Source organism: Stomoxys calcitrans, chromosome 2, assembly GCF_963082655.1.
Source record: "Stomoxys calcitrans chromosome 2, idStoCalc2.1, whole genome shotgun sequence".
Lineage (NCBI taxonomy): Eukaryota > Metazoa > Arthropoda > Insecta > Diptera > Muscidae > Stomoxys > Stomoxys calcitrans.
In genome coordinates, this window is record NC_081553.1 from 192,086,666 (window position 1) to 192,107,072 (window position 20,407).

Sequence of the window (20,407 nt, forward strand, 5' to 3'; positions counted from 1 at the left end):
GCATCCCAAAATACCTGGTGTCACATTTGACAGCTCTTATAAATTCTCCTCATATGAAACTACGATAAGGTCAGATATAGAAACAAGGCCTTAAAATCAATTGCCGCCAGCGCTTGGTAAGTGCAGTGGTAAGTGTGGTCTCATTAGCTATGTGAAACGCAGTGAAATAATATTCAAATTCGTCAGATTGCCGCCCTTCAAACTGCGAACCCTTGCTGTCTCATCAGTTCTCACGTGGACAACTTCCATCAGAAGACAATTCCATGGTAGCCGGTTCTACGTTCCGGATTGGTCCGATGGAGTCTTTCATCGACAATGGCTGTTACCTCAGTGTAAAACACACTGCTACAAAAACAACAACAACAAAGATCAAGCCCATGTGAAGACATACCTCTGTGCTGTCCAAGCAATAACTTCTGGACTGTTATCACAGGGAACATCCAAATCATCCTCTTGTAGAAAGGTATCCAACGCCCAGCAGCCTTAAGATGGATCTACATGATCTAAGGCAAGAGGTTCGGCGTTACAAGAGAGAATCTCTAGATCAAGCGGGTCTAGGCAACATTCATGCAGACACAGTAGCAAGTGCGGTGAATAGCTACCGGGTGAATGTGGTTCTTGGAGAACGACCTCCATGGGCGAACCAAAGTAGTTCTGGCTCAATAACGATGCGGCACATGCAGCCGCCTAAACTCCTACACAGCAAGGACTGATGCCAACGTGCACGATGTGTGCCCCCATTGCGACCTGGGACCATACGATACACGTCAGCAGTTTAACTGCCCAGCCAGACCCACTCTCACCTATGCTTCTCGTGATATCGATGAACGCCACATAGATCGGAACTCAAAGAAGCAGCCTGTGTAATGCTATTAGTAATCCCGTACCTCATTGCAGATAAGTCTATATGGCATCTAAATCCAAATATGACTAATACGAGCCATATTGCTCGAGGCTGGTGATGGGTCTAAATAACTCCATCCATATTCGGTAAGGATGTCAAGGGGTTTCATACAGTTAAATAGTAAAAATTTCGGCGAAGTCGCATAATAAATGACAAATATGCGTATCCAATTGTTGTTCGATTGAGCCCGTTCAAGTATTCAACCAACGTTTGACCAAGACAGGAATCCGTCTTAAAATTTCAGCACAATAACTTCATTTTCAAAGGCTGTGGCGTGATTACAACCGGCGGACGGAAAGACATTCGGACATCGTGAAATCGTCTTAGAATTTTAAGACGAGCACATCGGTGACCTTTACTCAGACAACTCCAGTTTCGAGTTCCCTAAGAGGAGGTGATAGCCCCTTTTCTAAATATAACAGTATTTAGAAAAGGGGCTAAATCTTTCAGACTGCATCGAGATCGAATCACATGCGGAAAATCGTAAAATAGTGGCTTCAGGGTCCTACGTTGATGAAATCTGCAGTAGGTTAAAGTCTACCTTGTCGATACTTAGCGCTTATTTTGTTGCAAGAAATTTAATATATTAGGTTGCCCAAAAAGTAATTGCGGATTTTTTAAAAAAAGTAAATGCATTTTTAATTAAACTTAGAATGAACTTTAATCAAATATACTTTTGTTACACTTTTTTTCTAAAGCAAGCTAAAAGTAACAGCTGATAACTGACAGAAGAAAGAATGCAATTACAGAGTCACAAGCTATGAAAAAATTTGTCAACGCCGACTGTATGAAAAATCCGCAATTACTTTTTGGGCAACCCAATATATGTACCAGAAAGCGACACTGTTCGAAACTTTGTTGCCTTAACATTCCTTTAGTAGGAAAGTATCCTACAGTTGTAGCGGCATGTCATGACAAATGATTTCTATTTTTGAACTGTTTTTTATCTGAAAATTAACCTTACCCACCTTTAGAACATTTCTTTAACTTTTATCATAATTATTTTGTTGCTTAGCATAAAAGCATAAAGATATCAGCCGACTAAGAAACCTTTGCAACTCCAGGCAACAGCGGCAAACTCAAAGTTCTATAGAAAACTGATAGCAGCTAAAATTTTTGGGACAAACCAGTTATTATAAAATATGATGGACAGAATCAAAGCAGCAAAACAAAAATCAATCGACCTCTTGTTCTTGTTGTTAACACATAAAAAAAAAACAAAAACAACAGAGCAATCGCACTTCGAAAAAAGCAACAAGCAAGCTCAGATTACGGGCACCTCTCACATTACCCCCTTCGCTACTGTTGGCAAAATTTGAAATTTACGTAATTGGCATATCCATTATTTTATATTAATTTTTGCTATATGAATTTCGCTATATTATACATATATATAATGCACACATTGTATATAACAAACATGCATGCATTCAGGCATACTAATACTCAACAAAGAATAAACAAAAAAAATAGCATTTAGCAGTTTCTTTGTTGGGCTTAATTTTTATAATGACTTACTTTCTTGTTTTCTATGAAAATTTGGCAAGGGATGATTTTCGGCTTATTAATTGACTTTATATTCCTATAGGTATATTTTGTGGTAATTTTTTAATTTATTTTATTTAATCTTTATATCCACTTATCCATTGACCCACACACACACACCACCACCAAGAAAAAATATAATAACAATGCTCCCCACTTGGGAAAATTTTCAGCCGAAAATCAGCCGTTCAACTGATAATCTAGAGGTCGACTAGATTAATCGACTTTTAATATCAAAAAGTCGATGATGAATTTCAATGTATTTCAAAAATCGATATTTTAGTCGATTCTTGTTGTGAGTCAGAGACCAACCCAATCAAATAGTCAAGAGTCAGCGTCAATTTGGTTACATACATTTCATATGGGAAATCATGACTGAATTATTTAAAGGTTGTGTTTTGCGAAATGCTGTTAACAGTCAGCCAGATTTGGCGGTATTAAGCCATGAAGGTAAATAAAAACCCGCAGAAGGTATCGTCGAATCTACATGACTGAGAGGAGTGGCATATCCATCGGGTCCAGATAACATTCATACATACACGGTAGCAAATGCGGTGAACAGCGAACGTTGTTCTTGGAAAACGACCGCCATCAATTGAACATGCGAACAGCAGAGTAAAATTTTTTTATTTTGATCTTTTTCATCAAAATCAGCTATTTAATTCAAATCAATAGCAATGGAGAGTAAAGGCAATTCTTACTCTCCAGCAAAAAAAAAAAAAAAAAAAAAAAAAAAAAAAAAAAAACAAAAATTACACAAATAGACCTAAAACCCATAGCTCTTTAAATCCGGATTTAATGGCTCGATCATCTGTTTTCCCTTTATAAAATCAGCTGACGAGAGCCTTAAATCCGGATTTAATGAGCAGTGTAAACGGGGTTTAATAACGCTACATTTTAATTGTACCACAGGTATCACGTCAAGCGAAATTTGCGTTGCCATAAGAAATGCATTGACATAAACTAAGCGTAATTTTCGGTTTGCTTTCTTTTACAGGGTGAAATTAAAAGGCTTAAATAATATTGCTTTCATTTTTGCGCCACGCCAAAATGTGCGGCAGATTGGCCAGACGAATGCATTGATTTTTGTCTCCATGTGTTTGCTACTTTGGGCCTAAGCGGTTATTATCGATTGATAATGTTTATGCTTGTGCGTACATGAGCATAGAATATGTGAAAAAGAAAATAACAACAAAGAGAATACAAACAAAAATCTGGCATCTTAATACCGTCAATTCTGACCGGCTGTTTACAGCTGTTCGCGTGAGACCACCTATTTAAATCCGCCTTGAGGACTAAAATAAAACACTGCAAAATTATATGCCAGTTCTTATTTTGGGAAATCGACTTCTCCTATAAATATGAGAGTACCCTGCCTAGTCTTTGTATGACATCCCTATCCTCTACGTCTAGGTGGCATTCCGATTTTTTGACATTTCCATAGCATTTCACGCACACATTCATCTATGTGTTTGAATATCATTTTCAAACGGTTCATTTTCTTGTGCAGACATCTCTTACTACATTTTCCAATTTACCTATATTCAAGGAATAACATTTTCCCTAGAAAATGTACAAAGCCCCAAGCTCTGGCCTCAGGGATCAGCTGAAAAATAAAGCCGGACATGCCATTTCATCGGATTATCAAACCCATTCAGCAGGGCAAATGGCAAACAAGAATCATATTGGCGGGAGTAGTATTTCAAGCAACCATCAAAGCCAGCGAAGTACTAATAATAAAAAGGTAGGTACATGATTTCGTTTTGGAGAATAACCAATTTTGCATTTTTTTTTACAGCCACCAGAAATAGTAACCAAAACAAGTGCTAATAATGTTGGGCAATGTAGCAAATCCTCGTCTACCAATGTTCAGAGGAATGTGCCTTCAACATCCAAAACAACATCGTCGGTAGCAAAAGTTGAGGGTTGGAGAAAAAATCTACCTTCGGCACAAGCTGCGACTACGGTGGGTAAATCACAAAATAAGGAGAATATATCCGAGACAAACAGTTCAAATAAGGAAGAGCACAAGGCGGTAAATTCCAAAGCTGTGGTGGGTGATGCATGGAGGAAGAATGCTGCGCAAGTGCAGACAGGGACAAGTAAAGCAGCAACTTCTAAGGAAAATAATGCAAAACCTCATGATATGGGCAATGAAAAAGGGACTATCGCAAGTTGCAGTGGTGAAGGAAATAAGAATGGTACGTACATGATGAAGGATATTTGTTTAAAAAAATCGTGTTTTTTTTAATAATCTACCCATAGAACCAAAAAAGGATAATAAAAAAGTATGGTCTCTGGCAAATTTTGACATCGGACGTCCGCTGGGTCGTGGCAAATTTGGTAATGTTTATCTGGCCCGAGAAAAGGAATCAAAATTTGTGGTAGCCCTCAAAGTTTTGTTCAAGCAACAAATACATGAATCAAATGTGGAGCATCAGGTACGTCGAGAAATTGAAATACAATCGCATTTGCGACATCCGCACATTCTACGGCTATATGGATATTTTCACGATGAAGCACGCATATATTTAATATTGGAATATGCTCCAAAGGGTACACTGTTTAAAGAATTGCAATCTCAGCCCTTAAAACGATTCGAGGAACGGCAATCGGCAATATATATAAAATCGTTAGCCTCTGCTTTGCAGTATCTACATGAAAGAGATGTAATACATCGTGATATAAAACCAGAAAATTTACTACTGGGCCATAAGGGTGATTTAAAAATAGCCGATTTTGGGTGGTCAGTGCATGAACCACATTCTATGCGCACAACTTTGTGTGGCACCTTGGACTACTTGCCGCCCGAAATGGTTAAGGGTAAACCACACACAAAGAATGTGGATCTTTGGAGTTTGGGTGTATTATGCTATGAGCTGCTGGTGGGCCGTGCACCTTTTCTGGCTACTGACTATGATGGTACATACAAGAAGATAATCACAGTCGATTATAAATTACCCGATCATGTGACAAAAGCTGCAGCCCATTTCATATCGAAGCTATTGGTGCTAAATCCCCAACAGCGCTTGCCATTAGACCAAGTGCTTATGCATCCTTGGATATTGGCCCACACTCAGTAGTGATTGACGTGTTGCATGTTGAACTAACTGATTGACTGATATATATTAAACATACCACAATATTTCATTATTAATTTATCAATTTTTTTGTGAGTGCCATCATCATTGTAACACACGCACGCACACCAACCTTATAATTTTAATTGTTAATTTCTCTATTTGCTATGTTTTTTCTATGTTTCAAAGAACAATTATTTTTTTATAAATTTATTTAAGTTTTCTTTTAATTAGATTTCAATAAAATTACATATGAAAAAAAAAATAAGAACGATGGTGTGAAAAAAATTAAAATATCTTAATTTAATATACATGCATGCCTACATAAGACATGTCTTGTAGAGAGGATTTTGTTTTTATTTTAAATAATAATTTTGCAAGACATTTGAAAGTTACATTGTGTTTGTTCCAAGGCCAAATTTATACGGAATTCTCTTACAACAATGAAGAGTCCTTTACAAAAGTACTTTGTTGCACATTAGCATTATCACAGTAATAGAAGCAATAGCAATCTTTGCTGAATCGGATATAATATAGTCCCTCAAATCCTAAACAAATGGCAATGATTGTATAGATAATACCGAAAAGTAATGAAGTAAATTCGAAAAATGCAAAAATAATTTTGACAACTAAAGTAAAAATGGTTATTCAATTAGGGCTTCTGTGTAGTAAGCCCAAGAAACATGTGATGGATTACATCATACGATGCAATCGGCATGGTAGAGAGCTAAGCTATATATCATACATTATTCAAACCCTTCAAATTTGTTGCAGCAACCAACAGCCTATTGTTGTTATAAATTAAAAAAACAACTCAAGGAACTTGATTAAAGCCACTACTGTTTTCCCATATGGTAATTTACTATGTATGGATGTTGTGGTTTGTTCTTGATTTCACATGTGAGGCTTAAGTAAAACCTTTCACTGGAGCGGCTCTTTCCTCTCTTCGCAGGAAAAAGGATCCTTTGTATATATTTTGGTGTGCCATATTCTTGGAGATCAGTTGATTTGAAGTGAGTTCCAAGCTACTATGGTGTTGACTCACGTGTTCGCAAAAACTACTAATTTTTTGGGTGCATTAAATGTAAGAGTAAGTCCAAGACCAGTGTGTTATGAATGATTTGCTGTCACTGCTGGGGAACGTAGCCATAAATGCTAGCGTCATAAGTCTTAAAAGTATGTAAATATGAAATTAAAAAAATCACACAGTAAATACATTCGATGAGAAGGGCAAATGAATAATATCTTAATACTAGATATAAGCCTATACTTAAAATATAAATTATATTCGATAATAGTTTTCCAAATTGTTGTTACAAGTTGTGTGTGTATGTGTGTGTAGGTGCATATATTCTAATGCCGTATAGCTTTGTCAGCTTTTTTGCGGGCCGATGGATTCGAGTAATCATCTGTAAGAAAACAAAAAATAAAACAAAGTAAAGTTTAAAGATATATTACTGGAGGGTAGAGACTTGTTGGAACTAGAATATGTAGACTGTTAATCAAAATGATTCAAAAGCAAACTCGATACAAAGGGTATTGAGGAGTTAATCTAATTGAACCAAGAACATTATTAAAGAATCTATTTTTTGATTACAGAAAAGAAAAAAACCACACAAGCCTAAGCCATTAAAAGTCAAATCAATTTCAATAAACTCTTGCTACTCACATAATCACTAATAGTTTTCTAATCTATGTCCCTAAGTTGGTTCAAGTCCAGTATCATACAGGGTGCGCCAGAGAAACTTAATTGGCATCGTTGAAAAAAACATCCGAACAGTGAGTTGGAAGGGGAGGGGGTCATGTGGTGGCGCATCTGGAGTGGGAAGCTTCTAGTTTGTTTCTCTCTTCCGTCAATTGCCATCATGTACCGGTCTAGGGAGCAGTGGGTCTTCGCCGTCGAGAGCTTCCTTGTCAAGGGTCTCTCACTTGTTGCTAGCAACGTGCCTTCCGCGTTCGCTTTGAAATTCCCTCTCACAGACTCGTTCCTGGCCGTAATTCGATTCTGTCATGGATTCACTCATTTCGTGAGTGTGGAAGTGTCGCTTAACCCAGAAATGGACTTCGACGGATCATCAGAACTCCGGAAAATGTCGAAAGAGCTAGGCAGTCTGTTTTGCGTTCTTCCCTGCGTTCGGCTCCCAAAGCACGCAGATGCTATGGGAATTTCTGACTCCACTGTTCGACAAATCCTCACTTAAGACCTTAAATTTCATCCCTACAAATTGGCTGTTGTCCATAAATTAGGTTAGGATAGGTTGAAAAGAGGGTGCGGATATTAACCCACTCCATGCCACTATGACTATACACCTTAGCTTGTAATCGGCTTGTTGTGCGCTCTTAATACTAAAAAGTAGCCTCGAAAAAGAAAATTTAAGTTAGAAATTCTGTGCTACTTGATCCCCTTCTTACACTCCAAAACTGGTCGTGACCGTCCTGGTTGTTATTGCCTTGATGGCCAATTCACTGTCCGTAAAAACGTGCACACTCAACGTACTCGCGTTAACACCACATCACCTCACGCTTTCCGTGGTCGCCCGTAGCTCTGCCTGCAGAATCGTATTATGGTCAGGCAGTCGAAAACAGATCTCAGTCGCCGGGTTCTGTAGTAGACCACCATGGCCATTCTGCCCTCTAGCTTTGATTCATCTGAATAGCATGATCTCCCAAATGGCAATACCAGAGTTCCGTCAATCCACGACTTTGCCTCTGGCAGCAGTGTCTTGCACTTGACCTCAAGCTGCAACTCAGGTATCCGATCGGAAACCTCTTCTAATTCATTCATAGAACCTTCTCAGTACGTTCCTGAATGTGACACTTCTAATTAAGTTTTCTGTTCAAAATCACTCCTAAGTATTTGACCTTGTCAGATATCGAAATCGTACTATTAAGGAAACGCAATGTGTCAAATTGGTCGACCTTCGTTTTACTCGTGAATAGGCAGATAAGTCTTTTCTGGGTTAACATCGAGTCCCATAGGTTTAGCCCAGTCGTATGCCATCTGCCAGACACTTTCAGCCCTTCTGCATAGCTGATACCGATCCTTACCTACGAATCAGCTATGCAGAAGGGCCCAAGTTAAATACTTCACAATTGTAGTCTGAAAATGTTTCTTGATGTTCTCAGCTGCAATTGCAATCACGGACAATCAGCAGTATCGAGTGGAGAGTCTCAGCGACAAGACTACTTGGAGGCACTAGAGGACGAAAACCCAGATACGTGCGAACTGGGATCTGTTTAGGAAATCCCTAAATAAGTAAATGAGCGAGGTGAAGTTGTCCAAGAGAACGTAACCACTATGTTTTTGCGACTCGATAGAGCGAGCAAATGAATCTTTCATGTTGCGCAGGGTTTTCTCTTAGTATCCTCTTGGAAGAAGAGGAGAGAATGCTCCCTTAGGAGCATTTTAAGAGACGTTCGAGCTACTGATTGCGACTCACTTTTCATTCATAATCGAAGAGTAGACGTATCCATATGGCACCGTTGTTTTACAACATAGTGCCCAGTCCCTGTCTTTGCTTCCGGATATGATAACAGATGGGATCGTTGTATAGGCGGTCAATTCCCATTCCGGTCTATACGACCGATTGCCGCGGGAACATGATGCCAATGGGTAATTTAAGGGAGCCAATAACTCGCCTTGTCATATCGAGCATCATAGGCACTCAGTATTTATGCAAGAGCCGGTTCCACCCGGCCTCTCACTGAGATTACCGCTCGATACCGCTGATTGTTCGCGACTGCAGTTTCAGCTACTCCGATTGGAGCACAGAGTGCCAGCCTGTGTGGTGCTTATAGTTTGACCGTGCCGGGGGAACTGAATTGCACTCTACTCCTGTCGCAATTCAATAGGAAAGTGTTGGAGTTGAGTGTTTAGGCCGAGGACAATACACAGAATATTAACGGCCGTGTTTCGGCAGATTTTAATCTATGGATGTCTGGTGTGGGAGCGGGCTCTGGACAAATGTGATCTCCGCAATATAACCGATAAGGTACAAGTTATAGCAGCAGTGCTTATTTTTGCAACAAGGAGTGATCCGCTGATTGCTATGTTCAACCCAAGGCCTTCACGGACGATGGAAGTTAGGTTAGGTTTAGATGAGTTGTGGTTGCAAATGCAAATTTGCCCATGAACATTCCATTAAGGAACTAGGGCAAACTTCTTACAAATTAATAAGTGCTGTTCGATTCAATTTTAAGCTCAATGATAAGGGACCTCCTTTTTATAGCCGAGTCCGAACGGCGTGCCGTAGAGCGACACCTCTTTGGGGAGAAGTTTTTACAAAGCAAAGCACCTCACAAATGTCGCCAGCATTAAGAGCGGATAACCACCGCTGAAAAATTGTCTGATTTTCCTGCCAGGATTCGAACCCAAGCATTCAGCGTCAAAGGCGGGAAAGCTAAGTTTTGTCTATCAAAGGGATTTTCAGATTTTTCGAGAGGGTAACGTCATTGCCTACTCGTATAAGGTCTTCATCAAAATGGGCAGCCTATTTATCTATACTATTACGAAACTCGTTCAGTAAGCGTTGAGGAAACTGTGTGGGTGAGCGAGGCCAAAGGCCTAAGCGTAAACAGACGGTTGTACGAACCAGATTGACCCGATGAAGTCCTTCATTGGTAAGGGCAGCCGCCTCAGTGTACAATACACTGCTACAAAAATAACAACAAAAACAACAACCTAAGCATAAACCCCCGAAACAATGGTAGTACTTTTTACAATGGAGGCGAAAGCTGACTGTTTTTAAGAAACTTGTCCTATATTGGGAAGAACTACCGCTCTCACTTGAGTCCTAGTACCTGGTCGGGATTGTTGAACAGAGACTACGCTGGAGAAGGAACTTCAGGGAAAGGGGACTGAATGTGCTCTCCTACTGTCGAAACTTCGGAGAAAGGAGTTGGGAGTATACTGGATGTTTACGTTAGTAATTCGGATGATTCTCACGTAAGGATGCCTGGTGTTCGAGTAGGTATGTAAGGACCTTCATCGAACCATTGAGGGTTTGCTGGGATTGAGGCGGCCGAAGAGCTGGATCGCTCTTGAACGTAGATCATGCTACGGAATCAGTGAAACTTTCCCCGCGAATGACGCGAAGATTTGTTACTGTGTGTTGCATAGTGGCAAAGACCTTTTGGAAACAGGACATCTGTTATACGGGGGATGTAAAAGCATTATCTCGAGCAGCTGATAGGTATATATAGGCTAGTCATTGCAATCTCAGAACTTTGACTTTAAAATAAACACAGGGAGAGGCGGAATTATGCAGTTTGTGTGGTGACGAGGAGTAGTTGGAGACAGTCGAAAACCTTGTATGTGAGTGCCTCGCAATTGCGAGAAAATACAGGATAATTGGTTTCCGTGCCTGCATTATCTATACGCACTTAGCCCAAAGATCACAGACTTTTCTATCAGGATTAAATTTTTCCATAGAACAATGAGCGAACACAAATTCGATTTCAAATGACTTGGCATATCAAAGTCACTTTTTATACTATTCAAGTAGCCGTTTAGCAAATAGAAAATCATATCTTTATAAAAGCGTAAAGCTGTTAACTTTAGGACACGGCCCCTTATAGTCTTCATATTCCAAAAGTCACATAAGAATATTGCAGGTTACTGTTAATAATCTAATACAAACTTATACGTAATTATACGGAATATCATGAATCATAAAAACATTTAGGTGCGAAGAAAAGTTAGAGGTGCCAAATAATCAAATATCTGCCTATTTCTTTATCATTTATCGACTTAACATAAACCCATAAAAAAATAAAAATTAATTTATAAATTCATAAAGATGTTTTTTTAGTAAACTGTCTAGTTTTTTCATCGTTATTTTTAGGCTTTCTATGCCTTGAGTTTCAAATAAAAACATGAATTTTATATGACCAAGAATTTATGTGCAATAAATGAAATGAATAGTTAAATGAAATAAAATCGTATATATGTACATATTAAAAATAATAAAAAAAAAAACATTTAATAAATTTTACCATCATCGTCTTCTTCTAAAGCACCACCTTCGCCTTCATCTAAACGCAAGCCATCTGCAAATTCTTTGCCTTGATCCTCGGCTACTTCATTTTTTAGATTCTCCAATAATTGTTGATTATGCTTCACAGCAATATCTCCAGCTGCAGCACCGCCCTCAACTTCGTTATCGCCGGCCAAGAGGCCAGCTTCATCATCATCATTATTTACATTATCCTTGGGATGCTTTGCCGCATCATTGTCGGCATCAAAGAAATTGTTATCTTCATCATGGGGTAGATTGGAGTCATCGTTAATGTTGTCATTAACCTCATGGGCTCCAAAATCAAAATTATTATTTGGTGGAGCCTTTAATGCTGAAGCTTTTGGCTGGTTCAAATCGCCGGCATCATCGTTTTTAGACTGTTCATTGTTGGTTTTCTGTAATAAATCTTCAAAGTTTTCCGGATAAGGGGCCACATTTTCGGGCAGTTTTTTCTGATTTGGAGGCAAAGCTAAAGGTGGTGAATTGCTTGTGCTGCTGCTGCTGCTGCTTTTGCCTGCACCATTGCGAGCATTAGCTGAAGTGGCATTTGAAGCTGCTGCAGCAACCATTTGGGGTTCGGACTTTGTTGCAGGCGAAGAAGTTTTGTGCTTCGGGGCTCCCAGAGGTGCCACTTGATTTTTATTTTCTTCCACAGCAGGTTTTTGAACTACATTTGCTGCTTCCTCTTCTTCAGGAATTCTTTTAACTGGTTTGGGTACAATCTGAAAATTTTCAACGGAATTTAGAATTAAACTACCATTATAATGTTTTGTTATCAAGGGCTTAAACATTGCATTAGTATTTGTTAATTCTATATCTTGTTTAGTAGTTGCGGTTATTTTTTTGTTCTCTTCAAAATCCACTGGATTAATGGGTGTTATCTCCTGATGTGTACCACCACCACCACCACCTTCACCCATATTATTAGTTCTACTATTATTAGTTGTGTTTACCGTTATACGGTAAACGCCATCACTCACTGGCTCCTGTAGATTAAACGTTTTTTGGCTTGTACTGGGATTGTTATTATCGGAAATATTGGGTTTGGGAACAACGGGATTCCTTTGCATTTCCTTTGATTTCAAATCGCACTGCGATTCGTATTGTTTTAGTTGTTGCTCCAACACTTTTACGCGTTCCAACTGTTGATGTGTATCTTTGGTTGAGATCAATTCTTCTAATCGTGATTTTTCTCGTTCTGCAGCATCATATTTTTCCTAAAAAATTAAAAAAAAAAAAAATATATGCACACTTGAATTTTTTCTTATTGAAGGTGATGCACTAACCTTCCACAAATAAACTTCTCCAGATTTATTGGATTTCTCTTTTTTCAATTCGGACTTTAGTGATTGTACTTTGCTTTCCAAGCCATTAATGTTATCCAAATTTTGCCGGTTCGATTTTATATTTGCCTCTTTTAAATCCTTGTGTTTGCTTTGCAACAATTTGTGGGCTTGCTCCAATTTCTCATAATTCATTTGTGCCTCCACCTGTTCTTTCTGATATTTTTCGTCAAGGTTTTTTATTTTTTGTTCAAGATTACGCTTGGTTTCCAGAAATTCGGTACGTTCGCGCTCCTGATTCTTTTCCAAATGAATCTTTTGTTCGACCAAGGCTTAAAGAAAATGAAAAAAAAACACACATTGTTAGACCTCCACCTGTTCCATGTCACTTAGAATGACTTTCCTAACTTAAGTTAAAATCCTTCACAAATGCTATACATTATGGCCCTTATGGGGATACATTGTTTGATGCAAACAAAACCCACTTTCCATCATTTATGTCAACTATAGTACTCCATTGCTTTCAAATAAATACTGTCTAATTTCTGTAATTGTATTATTGCATTCCTATGTCCCGAATTTTTTTCTATAATTTATTTGTTGGCGGAGTCAAATGACTCTCATATTGCCAGGGTATCCAGTTAATAAATTAAAACATAAATGATAGGGTATCCAGTTTCTTTGTAAATGATCTCTTGATATCTAACGATATAAAATTAACACCTATTGAAAAAAAACACACGAATACACTGTTATGTGTAACTGTACATAAATAAACGACCAAGCTTTAAAAAAACATCATACTGTAGCCCCGCGGCCAGTAAAATGAAAATACAGTTATGTGTAACTGTAACAACACAACGAGGACTCCACACAGATGCGACATCAACGCAATATAAGGATTGGTAGTTAATTTTCCCTCTTTCTTTAAAACTTACTTGTAAGCCGTTCATTTAGGGCTTCCTGCTGCTTCTCACATCGCAGGCGCTCTTCTCTTGATTCATCCAATTGTATCTGGGAGCTGTGAAAGATGGCCACCATTCCAACCATAAGGACCAATATGCAAACACACACAAGGTATCTGCATCGCCCTGTTCGGGCGAAACGTGTACCACTCATCTTCCTTTTATCCAGCTTTATAAATTGCACCAACTTGTAGCTTTTAAAAAAACAATTGCATAAAATTCTTTTATTTTTTTAATTTAATTTCAGAGAAAAACTTTTCAACTATCTGTTCTCTGTAGTAATCTCATCAGCTGTTAAATGACATTCATATTAGGGAGTTCTTACTAAACGAAGCATTGCGAAACTTATGATAATTTGTAGTTCAACATAACGGTTGTACTCGTTTATTGGTCAACGCGCATTTTATTTTGATGCTAAAGCTCAGTATGCACCTCTGGCGAAATTTTTATTACTATTGTATAAAATCCAAAACAGAATTTGTTAGTTTTGTTTTTGAGCGTTACGTTGAAGAATGGAAATTTGCAAACAAATCCCACAAAAGCAACACGCAAAATTTAAAGAATTTTCAACGTTGACGACTGATCGATCGTTCCGTGTTGCTTTAGGTGAAGAAGTGTTTTTAGGCGTCAAAGTTAAAAATTGTTTTACTTTTTAATGGTTCCCAGGAGTCACTTGCGAAAACATAATGTGGCGAGGCCCCATGACCATTATAAAGGATGTCAAATCGGCCGATTGAAAATGTCATCAAATAGGAGAAAACGTAAACAAAGAATGTATGTAAAAAGAGATACGTTGACGTCCTCAATACCAAGTACTGCCAAAAATTAAAAAAAAAAATTGCATGGTGGGTAGTGTACCGTAAACAGTTGAGTACAATTTTTTCTCGCGAAGTGCACTATCTTTCAACGAGTTTTGGTTGTGTATGTGTATTAAAGTTTAGAGCTATAACACACACATGCAACGAAAAATGGTGCATACTAATAATATACACAAAATTAGAGTTGCACTAATCACTGATTTTGACAGATTGTGCTCTCAATATTTTGTTGTTGGGCAACTGTCACTACCTGTAAATGAATATATATTTGTTGGTACTATATTGGGTTTTCGCGGTGAAACTCCATATAAAAATAGTGAGCGTAAATGTTGATGAAAAGTTTTCATTTCGCTATAACATGTTTTTTCATCTAGGGGAACTTTAAATTTCACGACGCCCAAAAAGAGCAAAACCACTGTCGCTGCGCAGCAAGTCGTTTCTTACGTAAAATAAATGCGATCGCGTTTATTTGTTACTAGTTCGCTCCATTTTTTATTGTTTCTGTGTATTATGGTTCTTGAGTATAATACACACACACACACAACCAAAACTCGTTGACAGATAGTGCATTTCGCGAGGAAGATATGTATCCAGCTGTTTACGGTACACTTCTACCTGGTAGTTGTGTCATGGTACCAACCTTTACTGAAAACCCATCCGACCAAATTTGATAGAAAAAACTAAGAACGGCAACACTGGACATATTTTTCTTGTTGGAAAAGTATATTTCAGCTGATAGGGCTGTGTAGATTTTATTTTCCAAATATAATTAAAATGCCTCCAGCTAATGAGAGTAGAGTCCAGAAGGTAGGAAAAACGATTTCTTCAACATTGGAAAATTTTTATTTTTCAACTAATTTCTTGTAGATGAATCCGGATAAAAAATCTCTGATGGAACTACATTTCACAGTGATAGACGATGACGGAGTGAAACGCAACATTCCAGCTTTGGTAAATATTTCTATTGCTTGATGAGAAATTTTATTTATCTTTTTTTTTTCTTTAGGACAAACACTGGGCACCACGTTCTATATTCTCTAATTATACTGGACTTTTGGTATCGGGTGGTCACTTTAAGTCGGGGGCAGCCTTGGACGAATGGAAACATGAAGCTCATACTTTTAAAAAAGATATGGAATTTCTCCTTAGCCTAAGCCAACATGAGTAAGGAGTTTTAGTAAAAGTTTGTATTCTAAGCATTATTTTGATGTATTTGTACTTGTTAGATTTTGGTCCTACCTGTTGTACCAGCAGGCTGCCTTAGGTGCTGTTGTTTCTTTTCTACAGAAAGCTACACCGTTCTATATGAATATATTTGCTGATACTCCCCCTCAGGAAGTTTTGCAAATTTATGAGGAAATTTTAAATTTGGTTTTACGCATTATATGCCGCATACTATCTCCCAAAGAGTCCAGTGATTCATGGCTAAAAAAGGAAGATCTAAAGGGCTTGATTTATAAGAATTTTCTTATATCCATTCCAATGGTTTTCGATTTGCTGGTAGCTGTGGGTAATGTTGGTAAAGAAAACTCCCAACTATTGCACAAAATAATTGATACGGTTTTAACCATTGAGCCGAATTATAAACAAGATCTACACCATGCTCTTTCGTTCTTCCGTGCGGCATTTCGTTCAATACACACGCAAACGGAAAATGAAGGTTTTGAGGGTGCTGGTGGAGGTATGCCCGATGAAAGTTGTGAGACACCATTTGATGATGTTGCCCTCTACACCTTGGACTGTGCATTTACATTAGGTGTCCTCTTGGATGTGTGCCCCATAGCCAAACAAATAGCTATAGAGATAAAATTGCCACAAACTATTGCAAATTTCTATGACAATACACTGCCATTCCTTTACAAAAACATATTCCTTATAAATGATGGCTCAAAAAGTTTAATGTGGTTAAATCATGCCCGAGTGCAATTTTTGAAAACCTTTCGAAGTGTTGCATATTCCTATGTTGAAGCAATTATGGCTAAACCGTAAGTAAATTGGAAAAGAAAAAATTTAAATAGACGAATTTTTGTATGTATATATATTTTTTTTATTTTATTTGTAGGGAAACAAGTGTCTTGAAAGCAGAAGAATATATTGGACTAATGACTGAATGCCTATCGGAGCAAACATTTGTTGTAGACTATGAACGGCACTATTCCTTGAGCCTGGATATGGAGATATTAAAACAATTTTGTCCAGATTTGTAAGTAAACATAATAATTTATGCAAGCCTAAATAAGTTGGTTAAATAAAGACAAGATAAGCTAGGGAATCTTTAATAGCATACAGATCTACACTAAAAACATATTAAAAAATGGTTGAATGATCCTAATGCATATTGCTCAATTAAAAGGGATAACTTCAAGGCCGATTTTGTTGTGGATGGCTATCGGACAGAGTGTGCAGCAGCTGCAGTAGATCTAACTCCAGCTACGGATTCACAACCTCATATTACCAACGGTATTCCTCCCCGCCCAAGAGAAAATGATTCAATCAACAATGTTCCCGAAGTAGCAAAAGCATTGGAAGCACCAGCCAATAAACCTCAGCGAGATTTAGAATTGGAAGTAACAATAGTTTTGGACTGTATGCCACATTTGGGCACAGGATTTGTAAGACGTATACTTGCACGCTATGAAAACACAGAGGAGGCCATATCAGCTCTTTTGGAAAATAATTTACCGCCTGATCTATCGCAAGCCGACCAAACCGAGGTATATATACCGCCAGACCCGCAGGATAAAGTATACCAAGAGACAGGAATTAAACACTTTAATATATACGATGGCGACAAGTATGATGTAATGACACAAGACAATCCGCAGTGTGTCATAAAGAAAGGCAAGGGCATGCCAAATGCACCTAAAAATGCTGCTCAACTATTAGACGATAAAAGAGAATTGGCATCAGTAAGACATAGATATCAAGAGTATGCCTTGGTAACCGAAGGAAATGAAAATAGCGAAGGTGAAGAATACAATGACGAATACGACGACAGCTACGAAGCATTGCTGGAAAGTGAAACGCGTGTGGTGAAATCTAAGGATTTGAAAAAAGTTTTGGCTGATGTTGCCGACGAATCTGAAGACGAAGAGAGTGAATCCGAGGAAGAAGACTCCAGTCAAAAAGAAAATCAACGAAAATCACAAAACTTCTGCGAAAATCCCGAAGATATTAGAGCTCGCTATGAGGCACGTCGTCAAGCAAAATGGTCTAAAAAGGGGGTCAATGTACCTCAGCAACAGAATCACGATGTGGTGGGAAAATCAAAGGGTCAAGGTCAAGACAAGGAAACATTGCGCAATCGGCAAAAGAAAGAGGCAAATAAATCTTCAAGAGCGAATCACAATCGCAAGGCAGGTGCAGCCTTTAAACGCAGCAAAGGAATGTTGTAAACATATACATAGTTTTCCAATAGATCAATCAATACTAATTTTTCTCTGGAAGAAATTAAATAGCTTTTTATATCTTTAGCAACAGCTTAGGGGTAAACTGAATCAATTGAAATTAAAATTCTTAGATACCATTAAATTTGTTTAATCTTTAATTTCTCAAAATAATTTTTATTGATATCGGTTAACGTGGCAAACTCGGGGTGGGATTAGATATAGGTTCCTTAAACCCATCTGACTTCTTGAGCCTCTATAAGAAACAAATCATTGCAACATGTTTTTTTTAGCTATATGGCTGTGGCCCATGGACAAGGCGAATGTGAGCCCATAAAGTATTCGAACCGGCCCATGTATGTATAGGTATATAATTTTATAAAGGGTTGGATTTATAATCGATGCTGCTTTTCGCATGCCATACAAACTAACCTTATCGGCTTGTAGGTAGCCTTATTCATTCATTCAAAAGTTGGATCATTTAAAATCTATATTTTATTTATGTGAAAAGTAAAGCGTTACAATTATCATAATTTATTAATTTTAATTGTTATATCTAAAGAAGAAAAATTAATTTTTCGTATTGTGCTGGTTTAAAGAACTGAATATAATTTTGGCCGTTGGTCTGTCTATTGGCAGATTGTTGGTGCATAGATAAAATAACTCCATTACTATATTATAGTCATCGCTTAATTCCAAAGCTTGTGGTATTTGCGGTCTAGTTCCGTATGCCAAGTCACTCAGAGACATTTCAGTCGTTTCGTTTCCTTCCGTATCAGCTTCGTTCAACATATCCTCCTCTGTAGACGTTTCCAAATAACTTTCAGAATCGTCTCTAGCTAACATATGAGGAGGTGTCAAGGCTATAGTCTCGTATATTATAAGGCCAAGGCTAAATATATCCGCTTTGCTGTCAATTACATCCTCTTCGGCAATAACTTCCGGGGCACACCATAATGTGGTACCTACATAACGTAATTCAGGATTTTTGCGAAAATCGACCTTTCCCTCGACATCCAATGGCAGGCTTACACCAAAATCACACAACTTACACACTTCAAAGTCAGAGCCCTTTACCAATACGTTGTGGGATTTCATGTCACCATGTAAAAGCTTGGCTTCTGTATGAAGATAGTGCAAAGCATTTGATATATCTAATAACATTTTCTTAATGTGCTTTGCAGGTAATGCAGATCCGCCATTATCAAGTCGTTGTTCCAGAATAGAGCCCAATGAGGTTTCACAACATTCTAAAGCTAAACTATCAAGATCTCCCTGTTGCTTTGAAAGAGCCCGGAACCCGACTATGTTTGGGTGTTTCAATTGACGCAAAATAGTCGCCTCCTTGACTATGCGTTCATTGAATATTTTTGAATTTTCTTGATTTGTGGCACGAATTCTTTGAGACACTCTTTTTATTGCCCAGGGAGAACGCGGACCACTGGCTTTGGGTGATCTTTCCATGCAATAAACATTGACCCCAGTACCGTAACCAAGAGCTTTCATCATTGGTGAAGCTGGTACTTTAAATGGCGTATTGGCCTCCAATGAAATGTTTCTCAAAGGTTTTCTTGGCGTCTCCATTTATAACATATATCTTTTAATAAGAATTGTGAAATATACAAGGCGCGTCGTTTTAATGTTTTAAAAATCACTCAATACCTCACAAGTCTGTCTGTTAACATAAGAGACGCCGTTGAACTTTTGACGTTAGACACAGCAGATGGCGCCAAATATAAAAATTCACCATTGCTTTGAAAGGGCAATACAAACAATACATCTTAGTCAGTATCAGTATTATTTTTAATGCATTGGTCAAAATAACGTGTACCCCTCATGGCTCATTTAAAAGGTTGTTTGACGTTATTACGGTTCCAAACCATTATTTACATTCTCTTTGTTGTTTCTTCCTTCTTATATGATCAGACATGTCATATGACCTGTAACTTCCTGTACTCATAAGACTTATCTTATTTACGTCAGATACGAATAGGGCGCGCTCTAATCGGCATTTATATTCAAATGTATTGTACTTTTTTTGTATCGATGAAATAGAAGCTCGATTTAATCGATTAAGTTGCAGATTTATTCCAAAATCTATTTGCCATAAAAATTTTTTGTAAGTATCACACGATGTGTACAACTTTCAGATTTACTATTTTTGTAATCACATATGACATGTCTGATCGTGTAAAAGGAGTTTAAGCTAAAGGGTTGGGACTCTTTTCGGCTTTTTTTTGTGAACAACTGTCAAACTAGCTCACAAATGTTGCCAGCATTAGGAGGGGATAACCACCGCTGAAAATTTTTCTGATGTACTGCCAGAATTCGATCTCAGGCGTTTTAAGGGTTCGATCATCTGTTTTACCTTTATGAAATCCTAACCAAACTTCATGCTGGAACGCTTAT

The 20,407-nt window shown here is 38.0% G+C and overlaps 5 protein-coding genes across 8 annotated transcripts in view; 2 read left to right on the forward strand and 3 right to left on the reverse strand.

The window, feature by feature from the left end:
* The window catches only part of LOC106084792 (mitochondrial glutamate carrier 1), a 33,364-nt gene extending 30,707 nt beyond the window's left edge, over positions 1 to 2,657 (reverse strand). Inside the window, exon 1 of the mRNA XM_013248714.2 lies at positions 2,423 to 2,657. The gene's annotated coding sequence lies outside the window, so the exon portion shown is untranslated. The remainder of the gene's footprint in view (positions 1 to 2,422) is intronic.
* Positions 2,658 to 2,986: 329 nt separating this feature from the next.
* LOC106094682 (uncharacterized) lies at positions 2,987 to 5,712 on the forward strand. 2 transcript variants are annotated; one of them, XM_013261916.2, is made up of 4 exons: positions 2,987 to 3,064; positions 3,999 to 4,193; positions 4,248 to 4,650; positions 4,715 to 5,712. In XM_013261916.2, exons 2-4 carry the CDS (start codon positions 4,020 to 4,022, stop codon positions 5,530 to 5,532), a joined length of 1,395 nt encoding a protein of 464 aa, XP_013117370.2. In that variant the 5' UTR covers positions 2,987 to 3,064; positions 3,999 to 4,019; the 3' UTR covers positions 5,533 to 5,712. The 2 variants fall into 2 exon arrangements, with proteins under 2 accessions (XP_013117370.2, XP_059218275.1); XM_059362292.1 differs by lacking the exon at positions 2,987 to 3,064 and having other exon boundaries at positions 3,492 to 4,193; positions 4,715 to 5,704.
* Positions 5,713 to 5,723: 11 nt separating this feature from the next.
* Positions 5,724 to 14,094, reverse strand: LOC106094681 (transcription initiation factor TFIID subunit 11). Of its 3 annotated transcripts, none has more exons than XM_013261915.2 (5): positions 13,768 to 14,094; positions 12,833 to 13,161; positions 12,527 to 12,763; positions 11,524 to 12,268; positions 5,724 to 6,938 (listed from the first exon to the last, which is right to left on the reverse strand). In XM_013261915.2, the coding sequence occupies exons 1-5, from the start codon at positions 13,946 to 13,948 to the stop codon at positions 6,883 to 6,885; spliced, it is 1,548 nt and encodes a 515-aa protein (XP_013117369.2). In that variant the 5' UTR covers positions 13,949 to 14,094; the 3' UTR covers positions 5,724 to 6,882. The 3 variants fall into 3 exon arrangements, with proteins under 3 accessions (XP_013117369.2, XP_013117368.2, XP_013117367.2); XM_013261914.2 differs by having other exon boundaries at positions 12,500 to 12,763; XM_013261913.2 differs by having other exon boundaries at positions 11,524 to 12,763.
* A 1,200-nt stretch (positions 14,095 to 15,294) lies between these two features.
* LOC106094676 (activating signal cointegrator 1 complex subunit 2) lies at positions 15,295 to 18,143 on the forward strand. The gene is made up of 6 exons (XM_013261907.2): positions 15,295 to 15,419; positions 15,480 to 15,563; positions 15,619 to 15,776; positions 15,839 to 16,597; positions 16,675 to 16,815; positions 16,966 to 18,143. The coding sequence occupies exons 1-6, from the start codon at positions 15,387 to 15,389 to the stop codon at positions 18,005 to 18,007; spliced, it is 2,217 nt and encodes a 738-aa protein (XP_013117361.1). The 5' UTR covers positions 15,295 to 15,386; the 3' UTR covers positions 18,008 to 18,143.
* Positions 18,144 to 18,475: 332 nt separating this feature from the next.
* LOC106094678 (lymphokine-activated killer T-cell-originated protein kinase) lies at positions 18,476 to 19,658 on the reverse strand. The gene has a single exon (XM_013261908.2). The coding sequence runs from the start codon at positions 19,580 to 19,582 to the stop codon at positions 18,569 to 18,571; it is 1,014 nt and encodes a 337-aa protein (XP_013117362.2). The 5' UTR covers positions 19,583 to 19,658; the 3' UTR covers positions 18,476 to 18,568.
* Between the last annotated feature and the right edge of the window lie 749 nt (positions 19,659 to 20,407).

Coding starts and splice junctions, on each gene's coding strand:
- LOC106094676 (XM_013261907.2), top strand. CDS start 15,387: ATGCCTCCAGCTAATGAGAGTAGAGTCCAGAAG. Junction 15,420..15,479: donor ATGAGAGTAGAGTCCAGAAG/GTAGGAAAAACG, acceptor AATTTCTTGTAG/ATGAATCCGGATAAAAAATC. Junction 15,777..15,838: donor CTTAGCCTAAGCCAACATGA/GTAAGGAGTTTT, acceptor TGTACTTGTTAG/ATTTTGGTCCTACCTGTTGT.
- LOC106094682 (XM_013261916.2), top strand. CDS start 4,020: ATGTACAAAGCCCCAAGCTCTGGCCTCAGGGATCAGCTGAAAAATAAA. Junction 4,194..4,247: donor GAAGTACTAATAATAAAAAG/GTAGGTACATGA, acceptor TTTTTTTTACAG/CCACCAGAAATAGTAACCAA. Junction 4,651..4,714: donor TGGTGAAGGAAATAAGAATG/GTACGTACATGA, acceptor ATCTACCCATAG/AACCAAAAAAGGATAATAAA.
- LOC106094681 (XM_013261913.2), bottom strand. CDS start 13,948: ATGAGTGGTACACGTTTCGCCCGAACAGGGCGATGCAGATACCTTGTG. Junction 13,162..13,767: donor CCTAAATGAACGGCTTACAA/GTAAGTTTTAAA, acceptor ATTTTCTTTAAG/CCTTGGTCGAACAAAAGATT. Junction 6,939..11,523: donor TTTAGAAGAAGACGATGATG/GTAAAATTTATT, acceptor GTTTTCTTACAG/ATGATTACTCGAATCCATCG.
- LOC106094678 (XM_013261908.2), bottom strand. CDS start 19,582: ATGGAGACGCCAAGAAAACCTTTGAGAAACATTTCATTGGAGGCCAAT.